The 16,401-nt window shown below is 38.5% G+C and overlaps 2 protein-coding genes across 4 annotated transcripts in view; one reads left to right on the plus strand and one right to left on the minus strand.

The window, feature by feature from the left end:
* Positions 1–15,624, plus strand: part of aven (apoptosis, caspase activation inhibitor) — a 132,798-nt gene extending 117,174 nt beyond the window's left edge. The window contains exons 5-7 of one of the 3 annotated variants that reach the window (XM_062034340.1): positions 2,815–3,100; positions 6,557–6,708; positions 15,133–15,624. In XM_062034340.1, the coding sequence (XP_061890324.1) occupies positions 2,815–3,100; positions 6,557–6,675 (405 nt within the window). In that variant the 3' untranslated portion in view covers positions 6,676–6,708; positions 15,133–15,624. Of the gene's footprint in view, positions 1–2,814; positions 3,101–6,556; positions 6,709–8,764; positions 9,101–12,020; positions 12,361–15,132 lie in introns of those variants that run through there. The other 2 variants (XM_062034342.1, XM_062034341.1) reach the window with 2 other exon arrangements.
* The window catches only part of ryr3 (ryanodine receptor 3), a 309,061-nt gene continuing 300,914 nt past the window's right edge, over positions 8,255–16,401 (minus strand). The window contains exons 101-106 of the mRNA XM_062034336.1: positions 15,810–15,944; positions 15,231–15,387; positions 15,094–15,158; positions 12,948–13,048; positions 12,829–12,880; positions 8,255–9,225 (exon numbers count right to left, since the gene is read on the minus strand). Of these exons, the coding sequence (XP_061890320.1) occupies positions 9,130–9,225; positions 12,829–12,880; positions 12,948–13,048; positions 15,094–15,158; positions 15,231–15,387; positions 15,810–15,944 (606 nt within the window). The 3' untranslated portion in view covers positions 8,255–9,129. The remainder of the gene's footprint in view (positions 9,226–12,828; positions 12,881–12,947; positions 13,049–15,093; positions 15,159–15,230; positions 15,388–15,809; positions 15,945–16,401) is intronic.

Below are 16,401 nucleotides of genomic sequence, written 5' to 3' on the forward strand. Positions count from 1 at the left end.
CTGAGTGCAATGATAGAATCCCAGTGATGTATCTGTGTGGTCTTTACAAGATGATGACATAAAAACTGCACACATAGTTGACTTGTTTAAGACTTAAAAAAGCAGGTGTTGATAAGACTTCCTGCTGTGAGATGTTGCTGGTGCACAACCTCTTGTGCTAATAAAAAATATTTTTTCCCCATCTTTATTTGCACAAAATACATATAGTATCAATATGACTACCTATCCATGGAGAATACAAACCCAGTTTCCATATGAGTTTGGAAATTGTGTTAGAAGTAAATATAAACGGAATACAATGATTTGCAAATCCTTTTCAAGCCATATTCAATTGAATGCACTACAAAGACAAGATATTTGATGTTCAAACTCATAAACGTTATTTTTTTTTTTGCAAATAATAATTAACTTAGAATTTCATGGCTGCAACACGTGCCAAAGTAGTTGGGAAAGGGCATGTTCACCACTGTGTTACATGGCCTTTCCTTTTAACAACACTCAGTAAACGTTTGGGAACTGAGGAGACACATTTTTTAAGCTTCTCAGGTGGAATTCTTTCCCATTCTTGCTTGATGTACAGCTTAAGTTGTTCAACAGTCCGGGGGTCTCTGTTGTGGTATTTTAGACTTCATAATGCGCCACACATTTTCAATGGGAGACAGGTCTGGACTACAGGCAGGCCAGGTAACGTTGCTTGCATGGCAACATATGTTGCTCCAAAACCTGTATGTACCTTTCAGCATTAATGGTGCCTTTACAGATGTGTAAGTTACCCATGTCTTGGGCACTAATACACCCCCATACCATCACAAATGCTGGCTTTTCAACTTTGCGCCCATAACAATCCGGATGGTTCTTTTCCTCTTTGGTCCGGAGGACACGACGTCCACAGTTTCCAAAAAAAATTTGAAATGTGGACTCGTCAGACCACAGAACACTTTTCCACTTTGTATCAGTCCATCTTAGATGAGCTCAGGCCCAGCGAAGCCGACGGCGTTTCTGGGTGTTGTTGATAAACGGTTTTCGCCTTGCATGGGAGAGTTTTAACTTGCACTTACAGATGTAGTGACCAACTGTAGTTACTGACAGTGGGTTTCTGAAGTGTTCCTGAGCCCATGTGGTGATATCCTTTACACACTGATGTCGCTTGTTGATGCAGTACAGCCTGAGGGATCGAAGGTCACAGGCTTAGCTGCTTACGTGCAGTGATTTCTCCAGATTCTCTGAACCCTTTGATGATATTACGGACCGTAGATGGTGAAATCCCTAAATTCCTTGCAATAGCTGGTTGAGAAAGGTTTTTCTTAAACTGTTCAACAATTTGCTCACGCATTTGTTGACAAAGTGGTGACCCTCGCCCCATCCTTGTTTGTGAATGACTGAGCATTTCATGGAATCTACTTTTATACCCAATCATGGCACCCACCTGTTCCCAATTAGCCTGCACACCTGTGGGATGTTCCAAATAAGTGTTTGATGAGCATTCCTCAACTTTATCAGTATTTATTGCCACCTTTCCCAACTTCTTTGTCACGTGTTGCTGGCATCAAATTCTAAAGTTAATGATTATTTGCACAAAAAAAAATGTTTATCAGTTTGAACATCAAATATGTTGTCTTTGTAGCATATTCATCTGAATATGGGTTGGAAATGTTTTGCAAATCATTGTATTCCGTTTATATTTACATCTAACACAATTTCCCAACTCATATGGAAACGGGGTTTGTATATGTTGCTACCGATATCGATGAAATCCTAACGATACACATCCCTACTCCTCAGTGCAGGATTCTCACAGGAATGAAGCTGAAATTCATCCAAGTTATGACAAAATGTTTTAAGAAAATGCAATGTTATTCCATAATAATTACCTTATTTTTCGGATTATAAGTCGCAGTTTTTTTCATAGTTTGTGTGGGTGCGACTTATATGTGAAATTATTAACATATTACCGTAAAATATCAAATAATATTATCTCATTCACGTAAGAGACTAGACGTTTATCAGCATGGGCTTCAGTGACAACCGAAACCATCCTGTCCGGATTCAGAAAGGCTGGAATAATTGGAACTGCAACTGACGATGACTCTGACGTAAGCGACGTACCGATAGAAGAGGAAGCGGCGCATTGTCTACCTTTGGAGTTGGCAGAGTTGTTTAGAAGCGACACCGAGGAAGAAGATTTCATGGGATGTAGCGATTAGGAGTGACAGATTGTTTGGTAAACGTATAGCATGTTCTATATGTTACAGTTATTTGAATGACTCTTACCATAATATGTTACGTTAACATACCAGGCACGTTCTCAGTTGGTTATTTATGCCTCATATAACGTACACTTATTCAGCCTGTTGTTCACTATTCTTTATTTATATTAAATTGCCTTTCAAATGTCTATTCTTGGTGTTGGGTTTTATCAAATACATTTCCCCCCAAAAAATGCGACTTATACTCCAGTGCGACTTATGTTTTTTTCCTTCTTTATTATGCATTTTCGGCTGAAATAAGCAGGGGCGTCCATGGTAACGTTGCTTGGATGGCAACATATGTTGCTCCAAAAGGTGCGATTTATACTCCGGAGTGATTTATAATCCGAAAAATACGGTATTGTGATTTAGTCATGTGGCCCCACCATGCGCTGCGTGAAAAGGTTGGGCCACCCTGCTGTTGACCATCCTGCAGCAGAGACTGCAGACTCACACTGACATCACAAACACAAATCCATAACAACAACTCTGACGCCTTTTTGTTCAGAGACGTTCAAATAGGAAACAATTTATCATCTGTGAAAAACAAATATTTGTTGTCCTGCAGGTTTCAATGCCAGTAGACCTTCCCGCCATGACGTTCAAACAGGAAAAGGCCAAAATGGTCGTCTTCGCACCTCCGCCCGTAGCTTCAGAAGTCCCAAACAACAGTTCTAGTCCCTCCAAGTCTTCCAGTCTTCCTGCCAGCGCTGACCCTCAGCGTCCCTCGGGTGCTGCTGCTGCCGACGCCGTGGATGAAGAGCTGGACCAGCTGCTGGCTTTAGCCAAACCAGCGTGTGACGTCCCAGGAGGCCCGCCTGTCAGCACGGAGAACGCTGCTCCGCTTCAGAAAGGTCGGCAATTGTCTGCTTTGTGGGGTGAAGAACTGAGTGCTTTGAAAAAGACAGTAGGAAGGGGATTCATGGTTGTGGGTTACCTGACACATGAAACGTGACACATTGGGGGGTGCACCAACCACTTTAGTCACCAGAATGTCTTTAGTGGCCATTCCAACTTTGACAACAGCGTCAGTTGCTATGTAGAGTGGCACTTTCCATCATTTTCATCACACCGCTTTGCAAAATGATTAAACCCACCTCTTCCTCTCACGTGAGATCCACCCAGGAATGGGGCCAGATATGAATCCCTTCCCTACTGTCTGAATTGTATTGATAGGAGAGTGCAGTCATGTTCAGTAGGTGCCTGCTGGATTTAGGAAGCTTTTTTGTTTTGTGCAGTTTTGAAAGTAGTTGCAGTAACAGTTGAAATAACTGTCAATCAACTATTTATTATCAATGTTTGAAGTCTTTCTTGTAACCCAAATCTCAAAAAGGACATGATTTCAACAAACATTGGAAAACTAATACTGTATCGATGTTGTACCACAGACTTAAAAGTAGACCTTACTTCGTCTGCCAGGCCAAGGACCCTAAACTGACAGACGAGCAGTCGTGCTAATCACTTTTTTTGATTGATTGAAGCTTTTATTAGTAGATTGCACAGTACAGTACATATTCCGTACAATTGACCTAGAGGGAGGGGGGGGGGGTTACCCACATATGCGGTCCTCTCCAAGGTTTCTCATAGTCATTCACATTGACGTCCCACTGGGGTGAGTTTTCCTTGCCCGTATGTGGGCTCTGTACCGAGGATGTCGTTGTGGCTTGTACAGCCCTTTGAGACTCTTGTGATTTAGGGCTATATAAATAAACATTGATTGATTGATTGATTGATCACTAAATGGTAACACCCTAATAAGTTTTTCAACTTGTTTAAGTCGGGGTCCACGTTAATCAATTCATGGTACAAATATATACTATTTGTAAAAAACTTTTAAAAAACGGACTTGCTTCAGCGGCACAATTCTGGTGCTGTAGTTGTAGGAGATGTCTCAAAACGTCATCAGGAGTCCCGACAAAACCCGAAAATGGAAGAAAATTCATATTTTCCGGAATTTTTTTTTTTGCTAAAATGTCGTAAGAGGGGACCTTTACAAAAAAGTCAAAAAAACGGACTTGGTTCAGCAGCACAATTCTGGTGCTGTAGTTGTAGGAGATGTCTTAAAACGTCATCAGGAGTCCCGACAAAACCCAAAAATGTAAGAAAATGGAAGAAAATGCATATTTTACGGAAACATTTTTTTGCTAAAATGTCGAAAGGGGGGACCCTTACAAAAAATTCAAAAAACCGGACTTGCTTCAGCAGCACATTTCTGGTGCTGTAGTTGTAGGAGATGTCTCAAAACGTCATCAGGAGTCCCGACAAAACCCAAAAATGGAAGAAAATGCATATTTTACGAAACATTTTTTTGCTAAAATGTCGTAAGGGGGGAACCTTACAAAAAATTAAAAAAAACGGACTTGCTTCAGTAGCACAATTCTGGTGCTGTAGTTGTAGGAGATGTCTCAAAACGTCATCAGGAGTTCCGACAAAACCCGTAAATGGAAGAAAATGGAAGAAAATGCATATTTTACGAAATATTTTTTTTGCTAAAATGTCGTAAGGGGGGGACCCTTACAAAAAATTCAAAAAAACAGACTTGCTTCAGCAGCACAACTTCTCACTTCACACAAGTTAATCATCAGAGTATATACATTGAATTATTTACATTATTTACAATCCGGGGGGGGGGGGGGTTGATGGCAGTCAGGGCCGTTAAACACTAACTGGCATGCTAACCAATAGCTGAATGCTCTGCCCGTTAAACACTAACTGGCAACTAGTATGCTAATCACTAGCTGGCCACTAGTTTACTAATAACTACCTGGCAGCTAGGGCATAATGTTAACCACACTCTAATCGCTAGTTGGCAACTAGCATGCTAATCTCTAGTTGGCCACTATCACACTGTTAGCTGGCCACTAGCACACTAATCATTAGCTGCTAATTGTTAGCTGGCAACTAGCATGCTTATCTCTTTCTGGCAACTAGCATGCTAATCACTAGTTGGAATATAGGGTTGTTAATTGCTAACCAGCAACCAGCACTCTAATCACTAACTGGACACTACAATGCTAAATGCACTCTAATCGCTAGTTAGCCACTAGCATGTTAATTGCTAGTTGGCAAGTAGCACGCTAATCATTAAGTGGCAACTAGCGTTCTAATTAGTAGCTGGCAGCAAGGGCTGTTAAAGGCTAACTGGCAACTAGCATGCTAATCACTAACTTGCCAATAACTAGATGGCAGCCTGGGCTGCTAAATGCTAACCAGCAACTAGCACGCTAATCGCTAGTTGGCAACTAGCACACTAATTGTTAGCTGGATATTAGCATGGTAATCTCTATTTGGCAACTAGCATGCTAATCACTAGCTGGCCACTAAATAGCTAATAAATAGATGGCAGTCAGGGCCGTTAAACACTAACTGGTAACTGGCATGCTAACCAATAGCTGAATGCTCGGCCCGTTAAACACTAACTGGCAACTAGTATGCTAATCACTAGCTGGCCACTAGTTTACTAATAACTACCTGGCAGCTAGGGCAAAATGTTAACCACACTCTAATCGCTAGTTGGCAACTAGCATGCTAATCTCTAGTTGGCCACTATCACACTGTTAGCTGGCCACTAGCACACTAATCATTAGCTGCTAATTGTTAGCTGGCAACTAGCATGCTTATCTCTTTCTGGCAACTAGCATGCTAATCACTAGTTGGAATATAGGGTTGTTAATTGCTAACCGGCAACCAGCACTCTAATCACTAACTGGACACTACAATGCTAAATGCACTCTAATCGCTAGTTAGCCACTACCATGTTAATTGCTAGTTGGCAAGTAGCACGCTAATCATTAAGTGGCAACTAGCGTTCTAATTAGTAGCTGGCAGCAAGGGCTGTTAAAGGCTAACTGGCAACTAGCATGCTAATCACTAACTTGCCAATAACTAGATGGCAGCTTGGGCTGCTAAATGCTAACCAGCAACTAGCACGCTAATCGCTAGTTGGCAACTAGCACACTAATTGTTAGCTGGATATTAGCATGGTAATCTCTATTTGGCAACTAGCATGCTAATCACCAGCTGGCCACTAAATAGCTAATAAATAGGTGGCAAACAAAAAAGAAGTAAAAATGGGCGGTAAGCTTCTCCCGGAGCTCTTCACTCTATCAGCTAATTAGCTGATCGCTATCTGGCAATTAGTATGCTAATTGCTAACATAACTCCAGAGATTAGTAAGAAGCAAAGTAATGCATCCCAGAAGTTGTGCCACAAGTCTTCTTCACACTGAATCAACAGCGCCTCTGCTGGTCTCAGCCAAGTACTGCAGCCCATCTCCATCAGCTATCTCATCCCATCTCATACTTCCTCAGAGTGCCCCGCTGTGACCGAGGAGCCAATAGAAGAGACGAGCCATGAGCAGGGTGCTCCTGTCAAGCAGGACATGACGGAGGAGGACTTGGAGGACTGGTTGGACCGCATGATCTCCTGACCTCCACCATCATGAGGAACATCCAGGATGAAGGTACACTCATTCTTATTTGCTCTGCTTACCAAAACTTTACATCTGCTTCCATCCATTAGTTATGAGTGCATATTCTACTTCAAATGATAGTCATCATGAAAACAGCAAAAATGTTTTATTTTTGGTCACATTTATTTCAAAATAAGAATTATATCTGGTAAACTTGATGTCCAAACACATTTTCATCCGCCTTGATTCAGATGGATCACTTTAAAGCGAGTCCAGACATTAAAATAGCATCCTCTTATAAATGGTAGTGCTTTTATTTTGCAGGGAAACTAAGACGGGTCATAATAATAATAATAATGGAAAAACATCATTTGAACTTTGAATACAGTTTTTTAGTAAAGCATCGCTCTTAAAAAATTAAATTTAAAAGTACCCTAAAGTAGGAGTGTCTCGATACAATACCGATATTAATCTGATACGATAACATGTTTAACAATACATACTTTTATTTTGTTGTGTGAAATGTTAGAAAAGGTTTGCTCAAGTGAAATTACTCAAATAATGACAAACTAACCTTACGGCAGATTTATGCAGTCTTTAAGTTGAAGTGGTGTGGTAATTTGTTTTTTGCCGACATCTAGTGGTTGAAATAGTTCAGTAAGTCGAAAGATGCGGACACATTTCTTACTGGAGGTTTTCTGCAAAGCTTCTGCGTTGGAGACTTTGTATGTGTAAGTAATATGCAGCTAGAATTATTTGATACTTGTTTATATTGAGGAATGTTATCTTTTATCTGCAATATTGTTCAATAGTATTATAAATCTAGCTTGTGTGCTTAGCTGCCTGCTCCTTATTGCAGGATATTTAGCTTCTAACTGGCCGTCCAGATTTGGACAAGTAAAAATGCTACAAATAAGGGATGGGTACAGTTCACATTTAAACCGAAACGATACTGATACCCATTTTCGGTATTTAATAACTATTACCGTATTTTTCGGAGTATAAGTCGCACCGGCAGAAAATGCATAATAAAGAATGAAAAAAACATATATAAGTCGCACTGGAGTATAAGTCGCATTTTTGGGGGAAATTTATTTGATAAAACCCAACACCAAGAATTTGAAAGGCAATTTAAAATAAATAAAGAATAGTGAACAACAGGCTGAATAAGTGTACGTTATATGAGGCATAAATAACCAACTGAGAACGTGCCTGGTATGTTAACGTAACATATTATGGTAAGAGTCATTCAAATAACTATAACATATAGAACATGCTATACGTTTACCAAACAATCTGTCACTCCTAATCGCTAAATCCCATGAAATCTTATAATCTCTTACGTGAATGAGCTAAATAATATTATTTGATATTTTACGGTAATGTGTTAATAATTTCACACATAAGTCGCTCCTGAGTATAAGTCGCACCCCCGGCCAAACTATGAAAAAAAACTGCGATTTATAGTCCGAAAAATACGGTACTTGTTTTTGATGATAAAATCAAATTTTCTATTGCAACATTTAAAAATGTGGTATCTTGTTTTAATATAACATTTCTGAGTCCCATAAGTAGTTACAAGGCTGAGTAGTAGTAGATAGTGTGTTGGCTAGTCAGTTCAGTCTTTGCTGATTGTAGTCTTTTGTTGCGCCCTGAGAAGTGTTACCGCTGTTAGTATCGTACTTATTACGCACCAGCTGTTTGATTGTAACGTGCAACTTGGTTGTAGTTTTCATTAACAAATCGGGAGGTTTTGGAATCGCCATGTAAAATCGCTAATGCTAACCTATATTAGCATCAAGCTAGCGCATTTTTGATATAGTGGAGCCTCACTTTACTTATGTTTTTTGAGTCAATTTCTTTGTTGGTAGTTCGGCTGCGTCCGCTCTCAGTGCTGCTGGAGTGATCGGTACCCATCCCTCACTAGCTGCACAAATGCTTGTATCAGAGATTTTAGATGTAGGCCGATATTGGACGAGCTCTATCCTATAAAGTGAAAGTCCATCTTGATCAGATAAATGGGTTTAGTCACCAGAAGAAGCTGATTAGACGTTTTATTGCCTCAGTTACTTTTATTCAAACTACAACATGTGTTTCTAAACTGAAGGTTTCCATGGAACAGCATCAACATGGTGGTCTCTTTGCCTCTTCAACGTGGAAACAAGGAGGATAAAACCAAACTGAGCAACACTTCTAGATTTTATACAACAAATATTGTTTTTCTGGAAGCCACAAAATGAGCTAAAGCGTGACAACAAACTTTTTTTTCTTTGCATAGTTTGTGATAAGGCACGTGTGATTCAAGTTGAAAAGGCAGGTATGAGCGGCCATCAAAGAAAGATCTGGCAAACGTTCAAAGTTCCACAAGAAGGAGTTGAGCGGGTGAAAAGGCAATGCAGGTCAAAACCAAAAGAAAACTTTGCATAAACACTTTGGACGTCCACCGTCGACTTTCCTCTTTACGTTCAGTCGTCAGCCTAACTGGTCCTCGTATTGCTTCCGGAAACAGTCTCCGGTCGGGAAGAAGTCCCAGCATCGCTCCTGGTACATCTTCCACACGTACGACTCCTGCCATCAGAGAACAATATTGTTGCTGCTGTGCTGGCATACTTCTCAACTAAGTCAAATACAATCCATGATTATTGGGTTCAAAAAGTACAAATTAGCTAGCATAAAATATTACTATACTAATGTTAGGATGTAATACCAAGTATTGTTATGCTAAAATGTGAGTATGTGACATATTTCCAATATCAATGATTATTAGGTCAAACAAAATGAACTATAAATTGTCAGAGTAATGGTAGCATGTAAGACAAATGCCCTGCTATTAGCTAAAATGTTAGCATGTAATTGTTGGCTTGTGAACATAAACATAGGGTGAAGAGGAATATTTGTTAGGTCAGGAAAAAACAAGGAGGCTGTTTCGCAGGGGAACCTGCAAAACAGGCTTGTAAGGATGAAATAGCCTCCGTGTTCTTTCCTGATCTAACGTACAGTATATATGGATGTATACACATATGTATTCATATGAGTGTGTATATGTGTACACACGTATGCATACGTATACACATTTACATGTGTGTACACATTACGTGTGTATACACACATTTACATGTGTGTACACATTACGTGTGTATACGTATACACACACGTGTGTGTACACGTCTACACACGTGTCACGTACACATTTACACGTGTGTACACGCGTGTAAATCTGTACATGTGTACACATTTACACTTTTGTATTTGTGTGTACACACTCGGGTAAGCGTGAGTACACGTGTGTGTATACATGTACACACACGTCTGTGTACACTTATATACACGCGTATACACGTGTGTGTACATGTATGTACACGTATACACACATGTGCATACATGTACACACACGTGTAAATGTGTATACGTGAAAAAGAAAACATATACACGTGTGTGTGTGTACATACACACACGTGTGTAGACATGTACACACACGTAAATGTGTACACATACACACGTGTGTACATGTGTGTATACGTGTACATACATGTACACACACGTGTGTGTACATACATGTACACACACGTGTATACGTGTGTACACACGTGTGTACGTGTACACATTTACGTGTGTGTACCAAATACACACGCATGTATATGCGTGTACACGCGTGTGTATACGTGTACACACACGTCTGTGTACACGTATATACACGCGTGTAAATGTGTACACGTGTCAGTGTGTGTACACGTATACACGTAAATGTGTACACACACGTGTGTGTATACGTGTACACATTTAGGTGTGTGTACATGTCTACACATGTGTGTGTATGTACACACACACACGTGTATATGTTTTCTTTTTCACGTATACACATTTACACGTGTGTGTACATGTATGCACATGTGTGTATACGTGTACATACATGTACACACACGTGTATACGTGTGTACACACGTGTGTACGTGTACACATTTACGTGTGTGTACACGTGTGTACACACTCGTGTAAGTGTGTACCAAATACACACGCATGTATATGCGTGTACACACACATGTAAATGTGTATACGTGTACACACACGTCTGTGTACACGTATATACACGCGTGTAAATGTGTACACACGTGTGTAGACGTGTACATACACATGCATACGTATGCTTAAGTGTATGCGTATGCATACATACACATGCACACATGTAAATGTGTACACTTATACAGTGTGTATACTTATGTAAACACACATACATGTATGCATAACATAAAATGAGGAAAAAGTGAAGCACTGTGAATACTCTCTGCATGCACAGTAAGTGTAAAATATGCAGTAGATAACATTTGTGCCTTTTGGCCATAAATAAGTTAATATTGTTATACAAGAAGCAAACATAATTTGTTGATTAGCACTAATTTGATTGGCCACAATGTGCTGGAAAGTGTCACATCCTGGAGGATGCTTGAATAAAGGTGCCTTCCTTACACCACTACTGGCAACATTATGAAGCAGAGTTTTAATATCACACACGGCGTGGTGTTTCAGTAAAGTGATATTTTCACATGCCATCAGACGGCACGGCCTCCTGATTTCATCGCATTACCTCCGTGCTTCTATATGAGAAGTAAAACAGGATCTCCTCATTTCAATTATTGCAGATTAGGTGACATGCAGTGTGCTGGAAACCAAACCTAATAAATAGTGGATAACAATCACGTCAGCTTATATATACATTATTCATCTTTTCCTTGCAGCTGGATGTCAGTAAAACTTATTTTAGGTGAGTAAATAAGGTAAAAGCAACCACAAATGTAACCCACGCTTGTTTCTTCCTGCTGCAAACTCCACTTACGCAACTCATCAAGTGGGCTGACACCTTTTCACACCAACATCACTTTTTTTATATACAACTCAACGATTCACTGTGTGTTTGTACTCTAGTACAAGTAGTCATCAAAATAATTACTTGATTAAGAGTAAGTATTCCGTAAAAAAAACTAAGTATTGGCAGCATGTTTTCTTTAGTGGAATTTTGGTAAGCTGAAATGTGGACATTTCCACAGACATAATAATCATTAAAGATTTATACTGTCATGATGCACTAAATTTAGTTTACTTTAAGTTAACTAGTTTCTCTTCTTATATTCTTATTTTACTGTTATATTTTTATTCTCATTGTTGCTTTTTATTTTTATTCTATTGTAATATGTTTCTATTTTGTTTCCATTTATACTCCCATTATTTACTTTTTAAATTCGATCTCAATTGTGTACACTGCTGCTGGAATTTTAATTTTCCTGAGGGAACTCTCCTGAAGGAATCAAGTACTATCTATCTAAATTAGTCTGATTTGTCAAATAATTCCGTTGCCTTTTTTTTCACAGCTGCATGCTCTTCTCTCTAATGTGACTGTTGGCCATATACAGTGTGCCTCCTGTACACCAGGGGGCGATTGTGGTCATTTCAGCTTGTTTAACTATGTGGGAATGTAAATACAGTATAAGAGCATGCTAACAAGCTAGTGCTAGTAACTTTCAAATTGTGGATGTAACAGATAAGTATTAGTTTCCACTGCTGTTGGTAATGTTTTAATGTGTTTACATGACACTTGTGGTTAGTAGGATCAACAGAAACATACAAAAAGATAGTTTTCTTTAGTCAACTGTTTGACTAAATATAAACAATGCAGTGAAATTATTTTTAATTACGAGTTGTATTTGATGTTTATTTATTACGTCACTAAATAAAGTATGAATAATGATGTGAATTAACTAGATGTCTTTTTACTCTGTATTAATTCAATTGTGTGTCAAAATAAGTCTTCTATGAGGTTTTGTTTGCTTACAAACAGCCAGGATGTGCTGGCCTCGTCTATTTGGAAACATGCTGACAATTATTAAACAACTATGTGTCTATTTGATATACTTTAAAAATACTTATGCCACGATACCACTGAGGATGTATTCCTCCTCGCCCGCAAATAATGTAGAATGCCATGCTACCTTTAATTGGAGGAATTAACTCCAACACAAGTGCTTACGTTGGATTGGTCAAACAGAGTCATGTGACCGTGCCTGCATCTTTGCAAGCCTTGGTCCAGAGATTATAATGACATTTAACGGAGTAAAAGTAGCGTTCCTTCTCACAGGTAAAAAGTAACTTAGTGACTCCCCACCTCTGCTTAGTGCTTACCTGGCCTGTGTGCTCCGTCTCGTCCTTGTTGATGAGGTACATGAGGAAGAAGCTGCGGAGGAGAACGCCAGTTAGCCGTCACACACACACACACGGGTGTTTTAGCGTAAGGCACTTACAGGTAATTAGCCAGGTTGTGTTCCTGCAAGGTGTGCGTCTCAAAGCCGTGAGGTGTGCGATCAAAGTAGTCGTTGCCGATGCCGCAGATGAAACATTTGGTCTGGAAGAGAGCAGCAGTTCATCATATTTATGGACTTTCATAAACATATCCCCCCCAGAGCCTTGTTGACATTTCCACTCCATATGAAACTCTGAGAGACTTCATCTTCTCCACTCTCACATTTTATTTGTATTGATGAACAGGAAACAGGACATTTAACCTTTTGCAGAACATGCAAGTAAAGATGGCCTGAAATCTACGTTGGATAGTCTCCTGCATTAACCATATACATCACCATTTCTTTCATCAAAATAATTGAAGTATTTCGAAGCGTATGCTGTAACATTACATCATTTCCTGTTGTATTACTTTCTCATAACTATTATTAATACTTACATGTTACTTCCTGTTGTAACATCTTCTATTTACACTTTTGTTCAAATGTATTAATCACTTTGATACTTGACATTAGATTTGGGCGATACTACACATTTGAGTATCGATCCAATACCAAGTAGTTACAGGGGCAGTATCGCCATACCAGTGCTGATACTTCAAATTTTCAATATCATTAAATGATTACATTTTTGATCACAATCATAATCAGACAAAATAACACGATAGGGGCTAACAATATCAATTAAATATCACAATTATTTTCTTCTTTTGACTGATTTAAATCTTTTGGTTTTTGCCCTTAAAGTCCTTATTTTCTGAGTTTGTAAACCATAACAAAAAATATCGACCTAACACTGTAGTATCGACCATGTATCATTACTGTCAATATTAGTATTGATCCACTCGTCTTTGTTTACATCCAAGTGCTCTAGCTTAGCGGTTTCATTGTGTAGTGTATTCCTCGTCCTTCAGTGATAATGTTACTTGAAAGAATTTCTGATTGAGAAGTGGCTTTGCACTGTAGAGGGACGTTAGCCGCAAGCCGGGATGCTACACGGCTGTCAAATTTGCTGACACAGCTAGAACATGTCAACATGTATTATCATGATATAAGGTTGTATTAAAACCTCTACCGTATTTTTCGGACTATAAGTCGCAGTTTTTTTCATCGTTTGGCCGGGGAAGCGACTTATGTGTGAAATTATTAACACATTAGCGTAAAATATCAAATAATATTATTTAGCTCATTCACGTAAGAGACTAGACGTATAAGATTTCATGGGATTTAGCGATTAGGAGTGACAGATTGTTTGGTAAACGTATAGCATGTTCTATATGTTATAGTTATTTGAATGACTCTTACCATAATATGTTACGTTAACATACCAGGCACGTTCTCAGTTGGTTATTTATGCCTCATATAACGTACACTTATTCAGCCTGTTGTTCACTATTCTTTATTTATTTTAAATTGCCTTTCAAATGTCTATTCTTGGTGTTGGGTTTTATCAAATACATTTCCCCAAAAAATGTGACTTATACTCCAGTGCGACTTATACATGTTTTTTTCCTTCTTCATTATGCATTTTCGGCCGGTGCGACTTATACTCCGAAAAATATGGTATATAAATATTGTAGTTCTAATGAATACAATTCAAAAGATGAATTGCAAAATATAATTTGTCTTCCACATCCTTCTAAAATGATAATCATGAAATATAATCATTCACAAATGTTCGATTTTTTATAAACATATTTGTACTATGACTGTAATACAAACTATACTTTAGGTTTATTTTCAAAAAAATATTCAGTTGAAGTTCAAACTTAAGTCTGTTTTCGCTCACTCAACGCTTTGAAAACATAGAATATTCCACAAAATTTCACATCATCTGCAGGCCATGCAGTCATTTTTCTGTATATTTTGTGATATTTCAACAATGACTTAGTGTTAAAATATCAAGACAGCCCTGTTACCTGAATTCTTTGTTGATATGTATTGTTTATTTTAGTGCCAACATGCTCAATATAATTCATGTGTTTGCTAATTCTGTTACTCACACGCGTCAAAGGAAATATTTTGTCTGAGATGAGCCAAAACATTTTTTAGTAGTTCAGTAAAGTATGATCAGATGGAAAAAAGACAAAGAACATAGATAAATAGTGATGACAGTCTGACACTGTAACAGGTAGTAAAAATGTCCTACCTCCATGTCCTCCTTCACTTGCTCCTGCTGGTCTCTCAGCTCCCCGAAGGCGTCGATGATCAAACCTGCAGGAGGACATTGAACGCAACACGGACGGGACAAGCGTGCCATTTGCTCTCAGGCGAGACGACCGCTACCTTGAATGATGGCCAGCAGGATGACGATGACGAAAAAGAAGAAGGTGATGTCAAAGAGGATGCGGTAGAGTTCATAGGGGTCACCGGCGGGGTCCTCCAGCTCGTCTCCGATCCCTCCTCCGGCTCGTACGCCCACGTACATGTGGAACAAATAACACTGATGGGGGGAAATATATTTTGTTGATGATTGTGAGGTGGATCAAAGTGCAGCTTCATTCGTTCTAGGAAAGTATTACTTAATAAAAGCCTGAGGAATCTTCTCACTGGTTTGTGTTTAAAAAGTTAAATACACAATGGAGGATGTGTTGTGTGTCTCTCTCACACTCACACACACACAACCTGCATTGTCAAGATGTAATTACATATCTTGTAACCTCACATTGTGAATTATTGCACATCAGCTGATGGAGAGATTTAATTGAGTTCATTAAGGAAATGTGAGGGATGAAAAAAGTGCTTCCACATTCCTTCTTTTTTTTCTTTCTCATTTTAATTCAGGAATGACCCTTTTGGGTTTTTTTGTAATATCGTTGAGTTGCAAATTTTAAAAAAAAGAGATGAAGGATGGAGCAGACGTACCGTCATCATGTCGTCACACTTCATGTCAGGCTCGTCTTCATCCTCGCTCTTGTTGTAGAACCTCCTGAAGAAGTTGAAGGCCACCACGGTGTAGAGATACACCACCACCGCCAGCAGACCCACAGTCAGCACCAGCTGGGAGGACACATATCAATCAATCACATTTCACACAAACGCTGAGTTCAATGACTGTCAAACACCTGCATATACATACACACATTTATAGATACACATATACATATATATACATATATATATATATATATATATATATATATATATATATGTATATATATATATATATATATATATATATATATATATATATATATATATATATATATATATATATATATATATATATATATATATATATATATATATGTGTATATATATATATATGTATATGTGTGTATATATATATGTATATGTGTATATACAGGTAAAAGCCAGTAAATTAGAATATTTTGAAAAACTTGATTTATTTCAGTAATTGCATTCAAAAGGTGTAACTTGTACATTATATTTATTCATTGCACACAGACTGATGCATTCAAATGTTTATTTCATTTAATTTTGATGATTTGAAGTG

The sequence above is a fragment of the Entelurus aequoreus genome, linkage group LG23, assembly GCF_033978785.1.
Source record: "Entelurus aequoreus isolate RoL-2023_Sb linkage group LG23, RoL_Eaeq_v1.1, whole genome shotgun sequence".
Classification (NCBI taxonomy): domain Eukaryota; kingdom Metazoa; phylum Chordata; class Actinopteri; order Syngnathiformes; family Syngnathidae; genus Entelurus; species Entelurus aequoreus.